The sequence below is a fragment of the Amblyomma mixtum genome, chromosome 10 (genome assembly GCF_055824585.1).
Source record: "Amblyomma mixtum isolate Tamu chromosome 10, ASM5582458v1, whole genome shotgun sequence".
NCBI classification, from domain to species: domain Eukaryota; kingdom Metazoa; phylum Arthropoda; class Arachnida; order Ixodida; family Ixodidae; genus Amblyomma; species Amblyomma mixtum.
The window spans coordinates 50,140,767-50,163,696 of record NC_143021.1 but is presented as its reverse complement, the minus strand read 5'-3'; the positions used below and the strand labels follow the sequence as shown (position 1 = coordinate 50,163,696).

The 22,930-nt window shown below is 44.1% G+C and overlaps 1 protein-coding gene and 1 pseudogene across 7 annotated transcripts in view; one reads left to right on the top strand and one right to left on the bottom strand.

Moving 5' to 3' along the window:
• Positions 1-20,651, bottom strand: part of LOC149325761 (uncharacterized) — a 180,305-nt gene extending 159,654 nt beyond the window's left edge. For 6 of the 7 annotated variants that reach the window (XM_089562498.1, XM_089562499.1, XM_089562501.1 and 3 more), the window contains exon 1: positions 20,527-20,651. In XM_089562498.1, the coding sequence (XP_089418624.1) occupies positions 20,527-20,601 (75 nt within the window). In that variant the 5' untranslated portion in view covers positions 20,602-20,651. The remainder of the gene's footprint in view (positions 1-20,526) is intronic. The other variant, XM_089562504.1, reaches the window with a different exon arrangement.
• LOC149325762 (uncharacterized) lies at positions 2,475-8,085 on the top strand (annotated as a pseudogene).
• Positions 20,652-22,930: the final 2,279 nt, after the last annotated feature.

Sequence of the window (22,930 nt, the reverse complement as noted above, 5' to 3'; positions counted from 1 at the left end):
CTCGAAAAATTGCGGACCGATGATCTTACTGTCCGCTGTTTGCAAGGTATTTACTAAGGTAATCGCTATTACAGTCAGGAAGACCTTGATCAGGCACGCTTTCGTAAAGGATACTCGCCAGTAGAGCGTATTCACACTATCAGGGGATAGAGAATGGTGCGGAATGTAACCAACCTCTACATTAGCAGCTTCAGGGACGACTAAGTAATTCTCAAAAATAGGTTTTTTCAGGGAAAATATGGCTTTATCAGCATAATATTACCGATGGGGGCTTACACGATAAAAACCTGTGAATCGCCTTAAGTGGTAAGCTAGTTAACTCATATTTAATAATTAACTTTTTTAATGATTAGAGTAAGACACCTATTTGTAAATACAGATTTGTAGCCCGTCCTTAGTAATAGCCATATCAGTTTTTAGAATTTAGAAAATGATATTACCTTTCGTGCTGTGGCTCGACAAAATTTGGGCTCACTAGTTACGTCCACTGGAAAGGTTGCTTTGCCTGCATGTTTTTCGATGCGCACATATTTATTTATTTATTTATTTATTTATTTACCCAGAGCGTCCAGCGGCATTAAAGCGGGGGAGGGTATACATACGCTACGTAGCCAAATTTTGTCGAGCCACAGCGCCGAGGATAATCACGTTTTCGAAATTCTTAACACAGATATGGTTACTGCTAACGACCGCCTACACATCGGTAATTGCAACCGGTTGCCTAGCTGCGATAGTTGAAAGGTTTATAATCAGATATTAGCTGACTATCCTACTACTTAAGACAATTTAACGGCGCTACGGGGCCCGCCAGCCATTTTAATATTATTCCGCAAGAGCCATAATTGTACGCCAAAACGCCTAGTTTTGAAAATTACTTAGTCTTCCTTGAAACATCATCATCATCAGCCTGACTACACCCACTGCAGGGCAAAGGCCTCCCCCATGTCTCTCCATTTAACCCTGTGCTCTGCCAGTTGTGGCCACTGTATCTCCACAAACTTCTTAATCTTAAACCGTATACTTGAAACACCTAGAATATAATCTTTATTGATTACCCGAAAGCATTTCACTCAGTCAGCAGTCATGCAGGCATTGCGGAAGCAGGGTGTAGAAGAGCCTTATTCCAAAATACTGGAGAATATCTGACCGGGATTATAACTATTATAGTCTTACTTAAAGTTAGCAATAAAATTCCAACAAGGAAGGGCGTCAGGCAGCGAGACACGATCTCACCAATGCTGTTCACTGCCTGTTTACAGGAAGCGTTCCGAGGCCTGGATTGGGAACAGTTGGGGATAAGAGTTAATGGAGAATACCTGTGTAATTTGCGATTCTCTGATGACATTGCCTTGCTAAGCCACTCAGGAGATAAATTGCAAAGCATTCTCGGTGAGCCAGACAGGCTAGAACAGAACGATGGCTATAAAAATACACAGGAAACCCAAATAATATCCACCAGTCTCGCAAGAGAACAGCAGTTCACAATCCCTTGTAATGTGCTGGAACTGGGAAGAGAATACGTCTACTTAGGGCAGCTAGTGACCGCTCAACCGAATCACGAAAGAGAAACAACTAGAAGAATAAGAATGGGGTGAAGCGCATATGGCAGGTTCTCTCAGATCATGAAAGGCAGTTTACCAATATCCCTCAAGAGAAAAGTGCAGAACAACTGTATCTTATCGGCACTTACCTACTGGGCAGAAAAGTGGAGGCTAGCGAAAAGGGTTGAGCATAAACTAAGGCCAACGCAGCGAGGTATAGAAATAAAAATAATAGGTGTAACGTTAAAAGACCGGAAGTGGGCAGTGTGGGTGGGGGAACAAACGCGGTTTAATGAGATCCTAGTGAAAATCAATAGGAAGAAATGGGCTCGGGCAGGGCACGTAATGCGAAGGCAAGGCTGATCTTTAAAGGCAACGGACAGGAATCCAAGGAAACGCAAGCGTAGCAGCGGGCGGCAGAAAGTTAGATAGGCGGATGAGATTAAGAAGTTCGCGGGGATATGGTGGCTGCGACTGGCAAAGATTCGGTTTGGTTTATTGGGTTTAACGTCCCAAAGCTACTAGGGCTATGAGGGACGCCGTAGTGAATGGCTCCGGAAATTTCAACCACCTGGGGTTCTTTAACGTGTGTCACAAAATTCGACGCATTTTTGAAAAAAGAAACAAAATCATCGCCGCGCGGACGCATGTCGCCAGCGCGGCCGTAAAACGGGGGAGGAGGAAACCCCTGGATGGCGACTAGCATTCTGTGTGTGTGGCTGGCCCCTCCACCACCGCCCGCCGGAAGGAATGAGTCAGCCATGACTCATATTTCCCTAGAACGTCATATTCGCTTCTACTGCAAACCGGGGGAAAGGGCGTAGCCTTGCGTGCGTTAAGACATGCCCTCCCCCCTGTTCACTCACCCGTCGGCGGCGGCGCCACGCCGGAAATTACGAGAAGCTCCACGAAGCGACTCCCGGCTTTTCACCAATGAGGACGCGCCGCCGGCGCGAGAAAGAAAAGGAGACTGCACGGCCGACACTGCGTGTAAGTGCGCGCCTACTTTGGCGCGTAGAACAAACAGACGCAGACGAAGCCTATATAAGAAGGGCGTTGGCCGCTGCCAGTCTAGTCCAAGCCGCCGATTAAGCTTCGGAGAGCGCGACCGCTTGAATCCCGGGAAAACACCACTCGGCCAGCCACGGACCAACGAGGCAATGTGCGCCAGTCTGCGGGACGGCATCATCGTGGTGGACCTCTGGTCGTCGGACTGTCGCAGTGCCCGGTGAACAAATTGTGTTTTGCTTTGTTTACCTCTCTCTTGTGTTAGTGCACTTCAGGTGCAATATTTCCTTTGAGTATTGTATTCTCTCTCGAGTGTAACTTTGCACGTGTTGCATTGTTTTGTTAATCACTTTGTATGTGTTTGTACCAGTGATTGTGAAAACGTCTGTATCGTCTCATTGCTGTATAAAAACCGTTTTGTTCGTGAACCTTTGGCTCCGACCCATTCTCCGGCTTTCGACCCAGCGAAAGCTGGGCACCAAGCGACCAAAAACCTCTTGTCACTCGGTAGCTGGTTTCCGACGAGCTTGCTACGCTGAGTCGAGGGCATCTCCTTTGAGTCCGAGACCGCTACCCCCACACGCTCTAAGGGTGTCTGGGAACGTCACGCTATAAGTGCGCGAAGTTGGGTGACATCGCACAGTACATGGGCCCCTTGAATTTCGCTTCCACCGAAATTCGACTGCCACGGCTGGGATCGAACCCGCGTCTTTCCGGTCAGCAGCCGAGCGCCATAACCACTGAGCCACCATGGCGGTGGTAGACAAAGGACAGGGTTAATTGGAGAGGCCTTTCCCTGCAGTGGGCATCGTCAGGATGATGTGGAGCTCGGTGGGCTCGGTGGCTGTGCCACAACACTGCCAGCTAACCCTATGGTTTTCGCCATGCAGGTGCTCATCGCCGCAGTCACTTGCATGTTGCCCGCTCTGCTGACTTCGCACTGGTGTGTGCCATCGAGGCATGCGCCGGAGTGGAAACAAAGCGAACTGGACATCGGCATCATGACTGTCATCGCCGCTGCAACACGTGCGCAAGCACCAACAGTGGATGCCTGGGAACTCGACCGACATTGGGCGGCCCAAGCGACAGGGACAGCAATCCATCAGCAACATATAAAAGGACAGCGACCTTCAGCAGCACTCTGTGGGCTCGGTGGCTGTGCCACAACACTGCCAGCTAACCCTATGGTTTTCGCCATGCAGGTGCTCATCGCCGCAGTCACTTGCATGTTGCCCGCTCTGCTGACTTCGCACTGGTGTGTGCCATCGAGGCATGCGCCGGAGTGGAAACAAAGCGAACTGGACATCGGCATCATGACTGTCATCGCCGCTGCAACACGTGCGCAAGCACCAACAGTGGATGCCTGGGAACCCGACCGACATTGGGCGGCCCAAGCGACAGGGACAGCAATCCATCAGCAGCATATAAAAGTACAGCGACCTTCAGCAGCACTCTGTGGGCTCGGTGGCTGTGCCCCAACACTGCCAGCTAACCCTATGGTTTTCGCCATGCAGGTTAGTAAAACGGAATCCCTTTCTAAAAAATCTAGCAATTACGCTTTGATACAGCTTCCGAGCCCTCAGATGTGCCTTGCCATTGTAACTGAATGTGTCTCCGTGATTCGTTCATTGCTGTTGTTGTCGGGGGACATTGAAACCAACCCCGGCCCTAACGATAATGCCGCCGTACTAAGTGAACTACAAAAATTAAATGCCGGTCAGGACACTCTAATCGCGGAAATACAAGATCTGAAGCACCAACTCCTAGCTACAGACAAGAAAATACTTGATCTGAGCCAAAGGATGGCTCAAGTAGAGTCAGCACGAAAACCTAATGGCTCTGCAAACAGAAATTGACAGCGTCAAAGGTGAAACAGTCGAAACTAACCAGCTCATATGCAGTTTAGAAACCCGCATTGATGATTTAGAAAACCGATCCCGAAGAAACAACCTGATATTTTACGGCATACGCGACACAAACCCATCTGAAACCTCTGCCCAATCGGAACAACTAATAATTGATGAATGCAATACCCTTTTAAACATAAATTTAGACACAAAAGAAATCGAACGTGCTCATCGCATCGGCCGCCATTCTGACAGCACAGACCGTCCAATCATCGTAAAGCTCACATACCACAAAACTAAAAAGCTCATCTTGGCTAATGGACGCAAGTTGAAGGGTACCGATATTAGTATCGGCGAAGGTTTTTCACGGCCTGTGAGAACTGCCCGCAAACACCTTGTTGCGTTTGCAAAAAAGAAAAAAGTAGCTTTCACCCTTCCTTTCAAAACCCTTTTCATTGGCCAGAAGCGCTATTACTACGATGCATCATCAGAAACAGTCAAAGAAATCTCATAGCTATCATCTCGCGATACCAGGGTAAGAAACTGTTCCCATCCTACGCCCCAGCACAAGCTTTCATTTTCCGTTATCTTTACCAACATTCGTAGCTTTCTTCCGAAACGCGATACTGTATTCAACCTCATGTCATCATCTGATAGTAACCTGCTCATCCTAACAGAAACCTGGTTGACCAACGATGTTAGCGACCATGAAATACAGACAGACTTTCCCGGTTTTGACATTTATCGCAAAGATCGTAAAGAAACACGAGGTGGGGGGGTTTTAATAGCAGCAAGCCAGCAGTTGTCATGTACGCCAATCAACCTTGTATCAGATCTGGAAATTCTTTGGCTTCTCATTCGAGCCTCGCCCCAAACAGTATTGCTGGGTGTCTGCTACCGCCCTCCAAACAGACAGTAATGCTGATTTCTGCACAAAATTAAATAAAATTCTGTGTGACGTTGCTACATCACACCCTAATGCACATATCCTACTATTCGGTGACTTTAACTTCCCAAATAATAAGGGAGTAATTACTCATTGGCATCCACCCAAGCGCAGCCATACGGCTACAAAGGAAAGCTATACAGCTTTCTCAGAAACTTCGTAGTTAAAGAAAAATTCGTCCTGGTCCGGGATTCGAACCCGGAACCACCGCCACACCGGAGCAGTCGCTCTACCAATTGAGCTAACCGGGACGGCAAGCTTATGGTAGGGCGAGAGCGAATTGATCAGTAACTCGAATTGACCAACTTCCCAAATATTGATTGCCGTACCCAAACGGCCGCTAACACTGAATCAAATTATTTTCTTGACGTATGTCTTTATTCTAACCTTACGCAACTCATTTCGGAGCCGACACGTGTAGCAGAAAACTCCGCCACTATTCTAGACCTGATACTAACAAACCACCCGGAAAGCCTAACGTTTATTTGTTTCCTACCAGAGATCAGTGATCAGAAGGTAATCCATCCCACATTTTCCTTTGCTCCAACACCACGTGTCACTCACAAGAAAACTATCGCCCTGTACGATAAAGGGAACTATGAGGCCATAAATAATAAACTAACTGCCTTCCTTCCATCCATTGAAGCACCATTTCATAACAGATCTCCTGAAGACAACTGGACTATATTTAAAACTAAGGTACACGAACTAACAAAAAAATTCATCCCGAAAACCACTTTTCATGAAAATCGCCACAAACCATGGTTCACAAGGTCCATAAAACGAATAGAAAATAAGAAAAAAAGACTTTTCCGCGCAGCCAAACTTAGACCGAGCACTTCAGCATGGAATAAATACTACGCGGCCGAAAAAGATTATCTAGCAGCTGTCCGCAACGCAAAGCACTCTTTTTTTCAAAATGATTTGCTTAACATCCTACGCCACAGCCCAGAAAAATTTTGGAAGATAATAAACCCCCAACAGCCCGTGAAGTTATTCTCACTAACGAATGTGATGAAATAATCACAGATGCTGACAGTGCAGACTTGTTTAATCACGCATTTTCATCTGTATTTACCAAGGATACCGGCCTACTTTCCGCGTCTACCCTTCCCAGAAACATAACGAATAACATGCCGGCCACAACGTTCTCGGTTGATGGTGTCGCTTCCCAAATTCAAAATATTAAACTCTCATCATCAGCCGGCATCGACGAAATCAACTCGAAAGTGTTAAAAAATACCAAACATACCTCTGCAAAAATTTTGTGCCTCATATTTTCGCAGTCATTGTCTACAGGTATTTTGCCTCACGACTGGAAGGTGGGAAAGGTCGTTCCCGTCTACAAATCAGGTAATAAAAATTTCCCTTTGAATTATCGTCCCATCTCACTAACCAGCGTGCCGTGCAAGATCATGGAACATGTCATATACTCGCAAATCATGAACTTCTTAGATACTAGCAACTTCTTTCACTCTTCACAATATGGATTTAGGAAAGCATTTTCATGTGAAACACAGTTGCCACTTTTTCTACATGACGTGCATGCAAATCTTGACTGTAACATCCAAACTGACGCAGTATTTTTAGATTACGCTAAAGCATTCGATAAAGTATCCCACCGACGCTTGCTGCTAAAACTTTCCCTCTTAAATTTACACCCACATGTCTTAAGATGGTTAGAACAGTTTCTTACTAATCGTACTCAATCCGTGCTCATAAACAGCCAGTCGTCTAGTCCCCTACCCGTAACCTCAAGCGCCCCACAAGGGTCCGTCCTTGGTCCTCTTCTTTTCTTAATATACATTAACGATTTACCCTTGCATGTGTCTTCCTCAATCCGCTTATTTGCTGACGACTGCGTTATTTATCGTGCAGTAACTAACATCTCAGACAAAAACGCTCTTCAGACTGACCTTAACAGTGTACAAGAATGGTGCGACCAGTGGTTAATGACTCTTAACCCTAACAAATGTAAGCTCATGTCATTCACCCGAAGTCTTAGACCTTTTCGTTCTGCTTACACAATAGACAGCCTACCAATAGAATCTGTGCAAACATTTAAGTACCTTGGTGCCACACTATCAACTAACCTATCCTGGAATGCGCATATTGTGAACATCATTTCATCGGCCAACAAAAAACTAGGTTTCCTCAAACGCCACATACGCCATGCACCAAAAGACTTAAAATTACTAGCATATCAGTCACTGATAAGACCTAAACTTGAATACGCATCAGCCATCGGGGATCCCCATCAAAATTATCTGAAGGCTAACCTTGCAAGTTCAAAATCGCGCTGTTAGATTCATTCATTACGCATACTCATACGACATCAGTGTATCGTCTTTAAAAGCTGAAATTAACTTGTCACTTCTTTCCCACCGCCGGCGCATTGCTAGCCTCTGCCTTTTTCATAAATTCTTCAACAGTTCATTGCACGAAGCACCCTACATTGTACGCCGCATGCACATATCCCAGCGCACTGGTCATCCGCTTCAAGTTGTTCGTCCACGCTCCCGTACCACTGCATTCTCGGCCTCGTTTTTTGCCCGAGCAACATCCGACTGGAACGGCCTTTCCCATCAAGTCGCATCCATTACCTGTCCATCAAGATTCCACCAAGAGTTAACGCAGCTGATGTTAGATTAAACCAAACCTCATGTTATATCTGTAGCCCCACCCCTTATGTAATACCCCTGAATAGGGGTCTTTAAGGAAATAAACTGAACTGAACTGAACTGAACTGACCGGGAGAGTGACCAGGCACCGGTTGGTTTGGAAAGTTTCACGCCGATGCTGCCAATGTGTCATCATCATTATCAGCCTGGTTACGCCCACTGCTGGGCAAAGGCCTCTCCCATGTCCCGCCAATTAACTCTCCTTCGCCAGTTGCGGTCACCCGCTAGTTGCGGGTGATCGCAACTCATTGATCTCATCCGCCCACCTAACTTCCTGCCACCCCCTGCTACGCTTGCCTTCTCTTGGAATCTACTCCGTTACCCTTAAGGACCAACGGTTATCTTGCCTTCGCATTACATGCCCTACCCAAGCCCACTTCTTCCTCTTGATTTCGACAACGATGTCATTAACCAGCGTTTGTTCACTCACCCACTCCGCCCGCCTCCGATCTCTCAAAGTTACACCGATCATTTTTCTTTCCATAGCTCGCTGTGTTGTCCTCAACTTAAGCTGAACCCCATTTGCTAGCTTCCACGTTTCTGCCCCATAGGTGAGTACTGATAAGATACAGCTGTTGTATACTTTTCTCTCGAGAGGTATTGGTAAGCTCCCATTCATGATCTGAGAGAACTTACCATATGCGCTCCGCCCCATTCTTAGGCTTCCAGTTATTTCCCTCTCAAGATCTGGATCAGCTGCCACTGCCTGCCCTAAATAGACATATTCTCCTACTATTTCCAGCACCTGGCTACCAACTGCAAACTGCTGTTCTCCTGCTAGACTGTTGAACATTACTTTGGTTTTCTGCATGTTAATTTTTAGCCCCACCGTTGTGCTCTGCCTGTCTAACTCATTGATCATGCTTTGCAGTTCATGTCCTGAGTGACTTAGCAAGGCAATGTCATCAGCGAATCGCAAATTACTCAGGTATTCTCCATTAACTCTTATCCCCAACTGTTCACATTTCAGGCCCGGGAATACCTCCTGTAATGAGGCGGTGAATAGCACAGGCTCCGCAGGAAATGGGAAAGCTGTAGACGACACACGTGCGGCAGTTGACGAACGGATCCGTGTGCGCGACACCGCAACCTTTTTTTCTTTTTTGACACTTTCTTCCTTTCTATCGCAGCACACACTTGTTTAGAAAGGAAGAGAAAGGAAAGGATAGAAAGGAAGAAAGTGTTGAAAAAGAAAAAAAGGTTGCAGTGTCGCGCACACGGATCCGTTCGTCAACTGCCGCAAGTGTGTCGTCTACAGCTTTCCCCTTTCCGGCGGAGCCCGCTACATCGGACAGACCGGCCGCTGCTTGAACAAGCGTTTGCAAGACCACAACAACAATTTAGATAAAGGCAATGGCCAATCTTATCTTGTTACTCATTGTAAGGGGTGCGCAGTGATGAAAAACAAGAAGAAAAGTGCACTGCTTTGTTAAGTCAAGCAAAGGTGTTGTATTCTCACAGAGATCAAACTACACGGGAGGTAGCAGAAGCATACTTCATCGCAACGGAGCAACGGGGCTGCGTTAGCAAACCTTCGGTTGCTTTAAGTTATAACGAGATCACGTTTCTTGGCAGATTTTGGGCTTCGGGCGCACGCTAGTTTTATCTTTGTCATAGTTTTGTTTGTTCAATTTCGTTTTCATGTATTATGCCTTCCTTATATACCCAGGTTTTCGCAATAAAGCCTTAGTTGTGAGTTCAGCGCTTGTCCTGTCGTTGCCTTTACTCTTGCCTCTAGTCTACTGTGCGCTGTTTTTCAACCATGAACCTATACCAACTCGCCCAACTTAACGTTCTACTAGCTTCTGTATTGCACGCAACTGCTCTGAGGCGGTCCGAGAAAAAAAACGACGCAAGTTATTAAACTTTTTCCTGCACTTTAGGAAAGGACATTATACGTCTTGCATGCTAAACAGAATTCAAGCTTACCTTCCAAAGAACTTAAAACGCCAGCTATATTTCGCCTTAATTCATTCCCGGTTGACTTACTGTCTACTTGTTTGGGGCGTAACTTCAAAATCTAACCTTAATAAATTATATCTGATTCAAAAGAAAGGTTTAAGATTTATTCATGGCCTATCGTCTTAGGAACACGTGTCTGAGCTTTTTGTTAAAGATGGTATATTGAAACTTGAAGCCTTGTACTACCAGCGGCTTTCCGAAGCTATCTATCTAGAGGTGAAAGCAAATAGCGAACTTTTCTTTTCTACTTACCTTATTACACGTTCAGACATCACTCCTTTGTTAAACCTTTCATTAGAACGAATTATTGTATGCAACTGCTCAAGTGGCAAACTCCTAACTGTTTGAATCTTTTCCCGCCTTTAATCGAAATCATTAATGGTTGTTCTTCCCTGATTTCCTTCTGGAAAAAGGGGAAAATTTATTTTCTGTATAAGTTGTAAGCATACCTACAGTATTTGGTCAATGATGCTGCTTGCGAATAGCATATCATAATTCAATGTTGTCCTGTGATCCTATTATTTTCTACTGCATGAGTTTTTGCCCACTGATTGGTTCTGTATTTTATTATTCAACTTATTCTGTCAATTTATTTTGTGCTTAGTTTACACAATTGTATAATTTGACTACTTAGTTCTGGCTTCAATCCTGCTCTTTTTAATTTCCTCTGTAAACGACAGACTGCCTCTGTTCATCTGCAAGTTTGCTTTATTTTCATTCCTGAAGAGTTGAAATCTGGGTTAGTTGGTACATTATACTTAAGAAAAACCAGCCAAAAAGACGGGGACAAAGGAGAGACGAGGCACACACAACGACTGGACTATCAACTGTGCTTTATTGAAAAAACAGCCAGTCTCCAAGAAAACCCAACAGAGCATGCGCAACTCAACGGCACCGCAAAACCAGCACAAAAAACAACAACAGCGATCTCGTAAGATAGTCAAACTGCGGTGTCAACGGGACAAGTAACCTAATTCTTTCTGCATCAGCGTGATAGAAGCCGTGCTAACACAGTTATCTCCATGATTGCTAATGTGAAATGCTTCGAGGATTTCCCGCTCAACCTTACCCTTGCCTCTACCGAGAAAAGTGACATTGGAAAACAACGGGTAGCACCCGCAATCGCGGCAATGGCGAGGCAAGTTTGCTCCGTCAGCCGGAGTCAGAGAGTTATGGTGCTCTCGTAGCCTTTCATTTATACACCGGCCAGTTTGGCCGATGTAAACTTTTTCGCATGTCAGCGGAATCTTATAAACCACCCGTGTCGCACAAGGAACATAGCAGTTTTGATGCCGCGTCGAACAAACAGGTGGTCTAGTTCTGCCACGCGCGACACGTGAACAAAGGCCTGAAAGTTTGCAAGGAGCAGAAAAGACAACATTGACACCTTGTCTTGCAGCAACTTTTTTGATATTGTGGGAAGCCCCATGCACATAAGGCATCACCTCAAATTTTCTTCTTTCAGCCCTAGTAGGGTCAGCCACCTTTTCGTCACGGCTCTTAATTCTTTGCAGCAACGACTCTGCCACAGCATTCAAAAGCGGTTTTGGGAAACCGACCTCTTGCAAACGCTTAACCTGGTTGTCGAAACTTGACTTCATGCTATGGTGGCAACTCTTCTGCAGAGCATTGCGAAAACAGCTCATGGCAATCCCTCTCTTGACGACTTTTGAGTGTGCAGACGAGTACGGTAATAAAGCCTTCTTACTCCTAGGTAAAAAACACCAGCATACATGGCCATCGTCACAAAAAGTTAGTTGAAGTTCTAAAAAACGAATCGACTGGTTAGCGGGTAGTTCAAAGGTAAAAGAAAGGGAGCTTGAGCAAGCTTTAAAATCTTCTAAGACATTTTCTACAACCTCATGCAAGGAGTCAGTCGGTGAAAGATTTAACATTATCAAGAAATCGTCAACATATCTAAAAACTTTGCACACTCGTTTGTCAAGAAAAGAGCCTAAAAGTGTTTTGTCAAACTTTGCTAAAAAAAATTGGCACAAGATAGGAGCTACGCTAGCACCAATACACATTCCTTTTTTCTGTATGAACAGACCGCCCTTAAAATCTACAAGGGTAGATGAAAGATAAGTAGTTAACAGTTCTAAGAACGCATCGACGGAGATGCCACAAGCATTTTGGAAGGCAACTAGGCCGTTCTGTTCAATCACTTCACGCACTGCAACAAATAGTTCGTCATGCAGTGCGTGAAGTGATTGAACAGAACGGCCTAGTTGCCTTCCAAAATGCTTGTGGCATCTCCGTCGATGCGTTCTTAGAACTGTTAACTACTTATCTTTCATCTACCCTTGTAGATTTTAAGGGCGGTCTGTTCATACAGAAAAAAGGAATGTGTATTGGTGCTAGCGTAGCTCCTATCTTGTGCCAAATTTTTTTAGCAAAGTTTGACAACACACTTTTAGGCTCTTTTCTTGACAAACGAGTGTGCAAAGTTTTTAGATATGTTGACGATTTCTTGATAATGTTAAATCTTTCACCGACTGACTCCTTGCATGAGGTTGTAGAAAATGTCTTAGAAGATTTTAAAGCTTGCTCAAGCTCCCTTTCTTTTACCTTTGAACTACCCGCTAACCAGTCGATTCGTTTTTTAGAACTTCAACTAACTTTTTGTGACGATGGCCATGTATGCTGGTGTTTTTTACCTAGGAGTAAGAAGGCTTTATTACCGTACTCGTCTGCACACTCAAAAGTCGTCAAGAGAGGGATTGCCATGAGCTGTTTTCGCAATGCTCTGCAGAAGAGTTGCCACCATAGCATGAAGTCAAGTTTCGACAACCAGGTTAAGCGTTTGCAAGAGGCCAGTTTCCCAAAACCGCTTTTGAATGCTGTGGCAGAGTCGTTGCTGCAAAGAATTAAGAGCCGTGACGAAAAGGTGGCTGACCCTACTAGGGCTGAAAGAAGAAAATTTGAGGTGATGCCTTATGTGCATGGGGCTTCCCACAATATCAAAAAAGTTTCTGCAAGACAAGGTGTCAATGTTGTCTTTTCTGCTCCTTGCAAACTTTCAGGCCTTTGTTCACGTGTCGCGCGTGGCAGAACTAGACCACCTGTTTGTTCGACGCGGCATCAAAACTGCTATGTTCCTTGTGCGACACGGGTGGTTTATAAGATTCCGCTGACATGCGAAAAAGTTTACATCGGCCAAACTGGCCGGTGTATAAATGAAAGGCTACGAGAGCACCATAACTCTCTGACTCCGGCTGACGGAGCAAACTTGCCTCGCCATTGCCGCGATTGCGGGTGCTACCCGTTGTTTTCCAATGTCACTTTTCTCGGTAGAGGCAAGGGTAAGGTTGAGCGGGAAATCCTCGAAGCATTTCACATTAGCAATCATGGAGATAACTGTGTTAGCACGGCTTCTATCACGCTGATGCAGAAAGAATTAGGTTACTTGTCCCGTTGACACCGCAGTTTGACTATCTTACGAGATCGCTGTTGTTGTTTTTTGTGCTGGTTTTGCGGTGCCGTTGAGTTGCGCATGCTCTGTTGGGTTTTCTTGGAGACTGGCTGTTTTTTCAATAAAGCACAGTTGATAGTCCAGTCGTTGTGTGTGCGTCGTCTCTCCTTTGTCCCCGTCTTTTTGGCTGGTTTTTCATTCCTGTGTGTGTGCTGTTTGTGCAGCAAGTTTTGTAGGGACATTGGCCCAGTCAGGCGTTCATTGCTATCGCCTTTTGCCTCTGCCCCTTGGCACTACTTCTGTACTGTCTTAAGCACAATAAACAAACAAACAAGCTCCACACAAACGGTGACGTACACAAGTGGGAGGCGGAACAAAATCGTGCCGTGCCACTTGCCCGCCAACGAGACGTATGGCAATCTTCCATTGTTCATCGTAGTCTACCTACAAGATCCGCATCGCCATCCCAACTACATTCTAGCGCTGTAAAAAGCATATAATTTATGTACACTAACATCAGAAATCAAGCAATGCAGAAAGTTGGCTTTGCTGAGTTCAACTAACATCAGAACCGTGGTTTCAAACAATCTATGACGCTGCTCAAGAAAGAATTAGAATTTTTATCAGAATGATTAGATTTGGTGTGAGACGATGTCCGCTTGTGACACACGTGCCGCGTTTGCTAATCATTTTGTACCTAGTGCTCTCTTCACTGCATTTTATCTTTTTTTTTTTGTCGTTGATGAGCGCACAGCATATATTTGTTGACGCGGTTTTCAATAAAATCAGTCCTTGGCGCTCTGTGGTGTGCTTTCTACGTTTTGTCCTTGTCTGCCACGCCGAAGCATTCGTTGAAGTTGCAAACAATATTTCCCTTTCATCCCTCATCGACTGCTGCCAAACATATTTAGTAGCACTAACAGAGACATTGTTTAACGATTCTATACCTAACGGGGTCATTTTCGCCACCGAAGCGGCTTTCACATTCTTCCGTTGTGACAGGGGTGCTCGAAGATGGGGTGGTGCCCTTATCGCTGCACGAAATGATGTCTTTGCTGCCCCACACATTGTCACATCCTTTCTTGAAAGCTGGTGGATTTTGCTTCAGGTTGGTATTTTTCCTCTCATAGCTGGCATTGTCAATCGTCCACCGGATATGAATGAAACTTTCTTACATGAATTTTATCGTATACTAGGTCTGGTTCATAAGCGCTTTCATAATTCCCACACTAATCATTTTTAGCGACTTCAATTTCCCTAGCATCAACTGGGTAACACTATCTGTGCCAGCTCGTGGCACAAGCGCTCTTTTCTTAAAGCTTGTCTAGACTTTTCTTTAAATCGGCTTATCACAGAGCCCACACGAGGTACGGCTAACACTGGTAATATTCTTGATCTAGCTTTAACGAATAGTCCCGATATTTTGCTGGTACACTTCATATGGATAGAATTTCTGATCATGATATCATCCCTGGTCACATTAATACTTCTGTTAAAAAGCGGATAAGAACTAAAAAGGAAATAAGGTGCTATAATCGAACCGACTACAACAGTCTGAATGCGGAATTCCGTAATTTCGCTACCCATTTCCTCAAAGATTTTCACTTGCTCTACAGGGCCCTGTAGAAGATAACTGATCCCTGTTAAAAACTACTTTTAACATACTCGTTCATAGTTTTATATCAGTCATCATGATCACAACTAGCAATAGCGCACCTTGCTTCAATCGTCTCATTGGTAGTTTAAATAAAAGGAAATGCCTGTACAGGGAAGCAAAGAAAAGTAATGTTCCGGGAGCACTTCAAAAATACAAATCATGTGACAAAGCCTGCCAGTTTCCGCTCAAATCTACTCGCCGCCAGTTTCTTGCTCATAATTTATCATCCTTACTAACGAATAATCTAAGAAAATTCTCGCACGTAATAAACCATACCTGCCAGGACATTATTATTTCCAATGCAGACGGCACTCCAGTTCTCGAATCTGACTTCGCCCAAGTGCTCAGCAATGCGTTCTTAGTTGTGTTCACTCACAAAAATATTACATTAGCACATGCAACTAACATCCGCGAGGTGACCATCAGCGAGCCTAGAATTTTAAACTAACTGAGAAATCTGCGAATTTCCACAAATTCAGATAATCTTGGTTTTAGTTATAAATTTCTAAATGATATTCCTGATGCCTTATGTTCTAAGATAACAGCGATTTTCAATCAAGTCATTATCCACGTGTAAAATCACTCATGGCTGACGCACAGCAAAAGTAAATCCCATTTTTAAAACTGGTGATCGCACTTGTCTCCTTAATTACCGTCCAATCTCCTTAATAATCAAGCAGAACCTTTTGCTGGGCTAGTTGGTTCATTGTGACATGAGTGAAAACAGCGCGAAAGAAGCCCGAAGGCGAAACGAAGAAGGGACAGGAAAGAGCGCTGAACTGACAGTTTAGCGCTCTTTCCTGTCCCTTTCTTTCGCGCTGTTTCACTTACGTCTCCTTAATAATCACTGTCTGCAAACTTTTGAAATATGTACTGAAATCATTTATTATCTTGAGGAACATATAACATAACTTTTAACTATCAGCACGGTTTTCGCGACAGCTATTCGTGTGAAACACACCGAGCAGGTTTTATTAATAAATTACATTCATCACTAGATCTGGGTTTCCAAGTTGGCGCAGTTCTTTAGACTTTTCTAACGCACTTGATGGCGTACCTACCCGCAGGCTCCTAATTAAACTCGAGCATCTGAACATTCATCCCATAGTCATTGCATGGGTAGAAGATTTTATGGCATGCCGAATCCAGTTCACTTGTGCTAGCAATTTAGATTCATCATCAAGAAGTGTAACATGCGGAGTTCCACAGAGTAGTAAGAGCCCATGACTTTTTTCTATCTATATTAATGACACCTAGCTGTGTGAAGTTCAGTATTAGGCTATTTGCTGATGACTCCGTGATTTACGGTAACATAACTACCCACCTCGATTGGCAAACCTTACAAACGGACCTTGATGCGATGACGTCTTAGTCATTATCCCTGAATATATCTAAAACAAAACTGATGTCTATCACCCTCCGCTCCCGCATATCCACCGCATATCCTTAATAACACTGGCCTTGAACTTACTGCCTCATATAAGTACCTTGGTGTTCACCTTCAGTCCGATTTGCCATGGAACCAGCACATTAATCTAACTCTGGCTTCTGCTAACCGCTCGCTGGGCATCATAAAGCATACCCTTGAACAAGCCCCTAGTGACGTTAAAAGTGACGTAACTCTAATACGTCCAGAACTTCAATTTGCGTCAGCTATTTGGGATCCTGGCCAAGAGTATTTAATAACATCGAAGCCTTGCTGTGCATTTCATCTTCTGTGATTATTCACGCCACTACAGTGCGTCACTACTAAGAACCCCACTCAGTTTGAAGACTTAGTGAACCGTCGCAAGATAGCCCGCTTAACTCTTTTTTATAAGTTGTATATCATCTACAACGCAGCGAGTATTTTTTTGAGCCCGCGACTGCCATTCTTCGGCACCAGTGACCAGCCATTCAAAGTAAAACGCGTCATCTGTCGTACTTGTCATTTTGAGAGACCATTCATTCCCCGCACTATCAAAGAAACGACTTACCTTCACACAATGCAACCGAAACTAATTGATCTAAATTCCAAGAGCTTTTTGCTTCAGACATTGCCATCTAGTATTTTTTAGTAATTGTTTTCTTTCAAACCATCTTTCCCTGCCTGTAATGTGGCCTGATGCTATGGAGCCATAGATTACCTCTTCTTCACGTTTTTGATCGCTGTCCTGATTTTTATTTCTATTTTTGCCCTTTTTTGTGTAGCACTTCATGCCGTTTTTTCGTTGTTCCTGCTTATCGTGTTGCTGTCGGTAATATCTATTTATATTTCGTTTTATGATATGCTTGCTCTTTTATTTTGTGGAGTGTATTCCCATTTCTCTTTGTCTTTTATATTCCCTATTATGTTTTTGTGTTTTATCTCTGATGTAATACCCTCAAACTGATGGTCCTTGACAGTATTGTGAATAAATAATTATATAAATAAAGTAACATCTCAGTTTTGGTTCTTCAGCCGGAAAAAAACGACTTTCGTTTATGTCGATTTAGTGTTAAATCGGTTAGACTGTAACCAGAACAGCAATTTTTAGAGGAAGTCATTACACCACGTCGCGAGATTACTTTCATCTGGGCCAGGTAAGAGAATGCTACCATCATCGGCGAAAATCATAAATTTAGCCTGCGAATCATTCGTTACATTGTCATTAATATATAGATTAAAAAGAAGCGGTCCTAAAATACTGCTCTCTAACACTACGATTTTAATGGCCCTATTACCAACTTGTACGCGCCGGCTTCATTCGCGAAGGTATGACCGGATGAGGATAAGTGGTGTTCCTCGAATCCCGTGAAGCCATAACTTGTGCAAGAGAATGGCATGACTGAGTGAATCAAATGTCTTGGAAAACTCAATAATAGACCCACAGTGAACAACATTTTCTACATTCTCCAAGACACTTTCCTTAGGTGTTAGCAGGGCATTATTCGTCGACAACGCTTTCTGAAACCAACTTCGGCACAGAAAAAAGGCACTTTTATCAAAAAAACTCATCGGTCTAAAAAATATCTTTTCTAAACCTTTTAAAAAATTTAGTATTACTGATATTGGCGCGTAATTCTTAGCGTCATTTCTACCGCCGCCTTTGTGCATGACCGCAAATCTTGCGTTCTTCATGGCCTCAGGAAGTTCACCATCCACAACGATCGAATTCAAAACATATGTGAGAACAATGAACTATGAAACTTACGCTATGGGTTTATTTGCAAATTATTAATCTCAGGATCTTTGCTCTTGTTAAGATGCTTGAATGTTGTAGACACTTCCACCGCGGTTACAGAGTTACGAACCAAACCAAGTACAGATTCCATTAACACGGTTACTAACTCTACTATGAACGTCACCATGACCTCCCGAAATTTTCTCAAAGAATGCGGATTAAGGAATACTTTTCCGAAAAAAACGGAAAGCCAACCTGATTCCTAATTTACCTGCAGCCTCTAGCACGCCGTTAGAGTGCTCTGGGCTCTGAGAGCCCAGAGCACATGGACACCGGACGAGGAACAAAATACCGAGCTTACATGCGTAATAAATCTGTCTACAAATAAATATATAAAAAAACCAAAGCAAGCTCGAAAGCGAAGAAACCTCTCCTCGATAGAACAGGCTGTGTACTTTAACCCGGTTACTTCTAGAACCGATATAGTCATTAAGCCTGCACAAAAGGTAGTAGCATAGTCATCTTGCCAGCCGAAACATACAAAAAAGAAGCCGTCAGGCAACTCGACAACCCTAGCCATTATAACAAATTTGATTGCGATCCTGCTTTAAGGCTCTGCAAAGTAATTCGGAGGAAAGTGACAGACCTACTATGCATAAAACTAACAACGCCATCAGACTACAACTTCTTTAATCCGTCAAAGAAACAAGCAGGAGACTTCTGCTCACTTCCTTAAATCCATAAGGTTTCCGTCGAACACTTGTGTACAGCACGTATCCCGGGCAGGAGTATCGTTACGAACAATAATACGCCTACAAAGGGCATGCCAATTTTTCTTAACCATTACCTGGAAAACAATCGAACCCTCCTCTCTTCTTTTCTCCAAGACCCAGCACACTTTCTCTGAATAATAATGTCGCTTAATGAGGCAGCCATTGTGCCAGCGGATAACGTAGTGATTACACTTGACGTCGCAGCTTTGTACACAAACGTTCTCATAAATGAAGGGATGGACGCGTTCTGGAACGCTCTAACTGAAAATCCACACCCGCACGAAACTGAAGTGCATCTCTCGCTGCTTCAGTTGGTTCGTTCAGACGTGAATTCGGCCCTCTTGGTATTCCATAGAGACGGCTAGCGCAAGAAACGGGACGACAGAGAGAGAAGGACACACCACGAGCGCTACTCATAACAACAAGGCTTTATTGCAACGAGGCAATAAATAGGAAGGTTTATGTGTATGCAACCTTCCTATTTATTGCTCCGATTCGAGTACGATACTTTGTATTACCTTCAAGTATTTGGGACAACGCGCACTCGATTCAGGCCGACTTATGCAAACATTTTTATGGAGCTCCTGGAGTCCAAACTTCTAAATTCAATTTTAGAAGGACCGCTCATATTCCTGCGTCACATGGACGACATTTTTATGCTCCTGGGTCTGCGACCACAAACGACTTGCACCTTAATTCATTCCATTCTAGAATTAAATTTAATTTTCACAACCGTCGGTTTAGAAAATAGCCAGCTTAAAACCACACCCCACAGGAAGCGTACAGACCGACAGAAGTACCAATATTTCCCTAGCCATCACCCAAGACATTGTAAGCAAGGCGTATTTGTAGGACAAGCGACGCGCCTGAGAAGCACGTGTGCTGAGGACTGTTTGGAACGCAACATAAAGGCCGGCACAGACGTGCGTATATCCGGCGTTCGAAGAATAAGAACACTTTGCGGATAAGAGCGAGAACGAGTCGGGGTAAAAATTTAGGACAAGAAAACTTTAATGTCAGTTTACTCTCGCCACAAATTTACAGAAGTTTGACCGACGACATGTGCTGAGGGCGGTAGAAAAGGTGCGTGATGTGCAGTTTGACTAGTACCTTTAAAACTGTAAAGCACAAGAGCAACTCAGCCCAGCGCACCTTATATGTTCAGGGCGTGTCATAACGCAGAAAAGGACCACTTGAAAGCAAGTGAAATTTAAACAGCGCTACATTTTTAGACGAACACACACATGGACATGACACGATGGATGCTGCACGAAGCTGCGTATTCGTCTAAAAATGTAGCGTTGTTTAAATTTCAAGAAAAGAAAATGCATCACCAACTAGCCCCGCAACGTGTTTTACAAAGCCACTGAAGACATCGACCACTGCCTATTTGTGCGTCTCGAGTGCGCTCTTTCGCTTTCCCCAAGGTGCAAAACTGTGTGCTTCCGAATGCCCCGAAATGGCGCGCTGCTCCCCCGCTCCCTTGGCCCAGTCTTAGTAAGTGGTAAGAGCAGCCGTGCGTGGCGCCACCCCGAGTGCAACGCCATGTGACTCACGATGCAGGTGATGCCGATGAGCAGCGTCCCATCGCGCACGCTGCAGACGAAGCAGCAGCGGCTCAGGATCGCCATCCGTCGCCGCGGGGGCCGAGGAGCGTCTTCGGGGCTCAGTGGCCGCCTGGCGCAGCGCCCGCGCCGTTGCTATTTTGGTGGCGCCGCGATACACTGGCCTCGATACTTTCACAACGTTTGAAAGCGCCGTCGCTGCAGAGCAGAGAACAAGCGGTGCGGATGATGCATCTTGATATGTGGGGAGGCGCAAAAAGCGCCGAGAGCTTTGTTCGAGCGAGAAGGAACGACGCAAGCTCTGGATCATGCCGCAGGTGATGGAGGAGCTGGCCTCGCGGTAACCACGTCGGCCATCGCTTCGTCCATGCCCCGGAAGAAAGTAAAAAACTTTCTTCGACTCAAAATTTTCCTCTCTCGTCTTCCGACAGCAGAATTCAAATCATACTTCAAGAAATGTTTCGGCGCAGCAGACACGGACAAAACGTAGAAAACACTACAGAGCGCGAACAACTGATTTTATTAAAACCCGCGTCAACGAATATATGCTTTGTGTTCATCAACGACAAACAACGAAAAAAAAGAAAAGAAAGAAAAATGGATAACATGCAGTGACTAGTGCTCCCTTCACTGCATGATATCCTTTTTCTTTCTTTTCTTTTTCATCTTTTTTCCTTTCTTTCTCTTTTTTTCTTTCCCTTTTTTTTTCTTCTTTTTCTTTTATTTTTTTCTTTTTTCTATTTTGTCGTTGATGAGCGCAAAGCATATATTCGTTGACGCGGGTTTCAATAAAATCAGTTGTTAGTTGGCGCTCTGTGGTGTGTTTTCTACGTTTTTTTCTTGTCTGCCGCGCCGAAGCATTTCTTGATGGATCACCAACTCGCCTGCGGTTGAATTTCTTTGCAGGAGAAAATCTAGAGGCCCGTGTGCTGTGCGATGTCAGTGCACGTTAAAGAACCCGAAGTGGTCGAAATTTCCGGAGCCCTCCACTACGGCGTCTCTCATAGCCTTAGTCGTTTTGGGACGTTAAACCCCAATAAACCTAAACCAACCTTCTAATTCAACTCACTTTACAAGCCAATCCCTGAGTTGTGACCTTCTGGTATTTAGACGACTACGTACACCTCATCTCTTATTCCACGAAAGCTGAAGAAGCCGCTCGTGGACTGTTAGGCGCTCCTCTAGAAAGTGTGATTTTACTTAAGAAGTTTGAAAAGTATTTATTTATTTATTTAGGACATACTGCAGGCCCAGTGAAGGGCCCTGGCAGGAGGGGCACAATAAACACAATACAAAAAAGCACAAAACAAAAAGTATAAGGCAAGTAAAAAAAAAATCAATGAACGGCCTGTTCAATGGCATCAATGTCAACTGTTGATGATGGTGGCAACTGATTCCACTCGTTAATGGTGCGGGGAAAAAAAGAGAATTTGAATATGTTAGTTCTGGCAAAGTAAGGTTTTAACGATTCAGTGTGCCTGTTTCTGGTTGACCTGGACGTTATCGGTTGGAGATACAAATCGGGGGCCATTGACAGTTTGTTAGTTTTCAATAGAAAGAGAAATCTTAACCTTAGTATTCTACGCCGAGTTTATTTGAAGTGTGTCTCATACACTTCAGGAAGAAGGCCAAAAGGCGTGGTGCCTGACGAGGGCCTTCCTCCCTTGGCTAAACAAATTGCATTCAGCATATACACACACAAAATAAACAAATACAATAAATGTAGCGGTCATAAAAACTACAGCAATGTTAAGATAGCTTCAAAGTTGTTCAGATGCGTGCTGTTTGGTTACAGGGAATTATAAAGGGGAAATATATATATATATATATAATCATGTTAACTGTTATCAATTTACAATATGTCACAGAATGTACCGGTTAGTCATGCAGTCAACAGAGCAATCACTTTTCTCTTGTATATTTTTCGAGTTCTGCATTGATGGAGGAGGTCATGAAAATTTCTGTTTTCATTCAAAAAGGTAGTCATTAGGTATCTAATCGTTTGGAATCCGTAATTTGTTCTTGCTTTTGGTGCTCTTATTGTCATGTGTCCAAGGGGATATGGGTTTTGTGGTAGCTCTGGTGTTGCAAGAAAATGAGTTTCAAGGTGAATTGTGTGATATATTTCAAGCGCTAGCCGAAGAGTTTTTAACCAGTCAGTAGCCCCAAGCTGTTCCACCACGGGTTCGTGCTATCCAAGTAACCTAGATTAGCAATTGCTCGTATGGCCTTTTTTTGTAACAAAAACAAAGCATTTAAATTAGCCTGCGTTGAGTCTCCCCATATCAGCAAACAATAGTGAAGATGTGAATGAACTAAACTGAAATAGTTGCTTTTTGAGCCATATTGGTAATAGAAGCCTCAATTTATTTAGAAGGCCCAATGATCGCGAAAT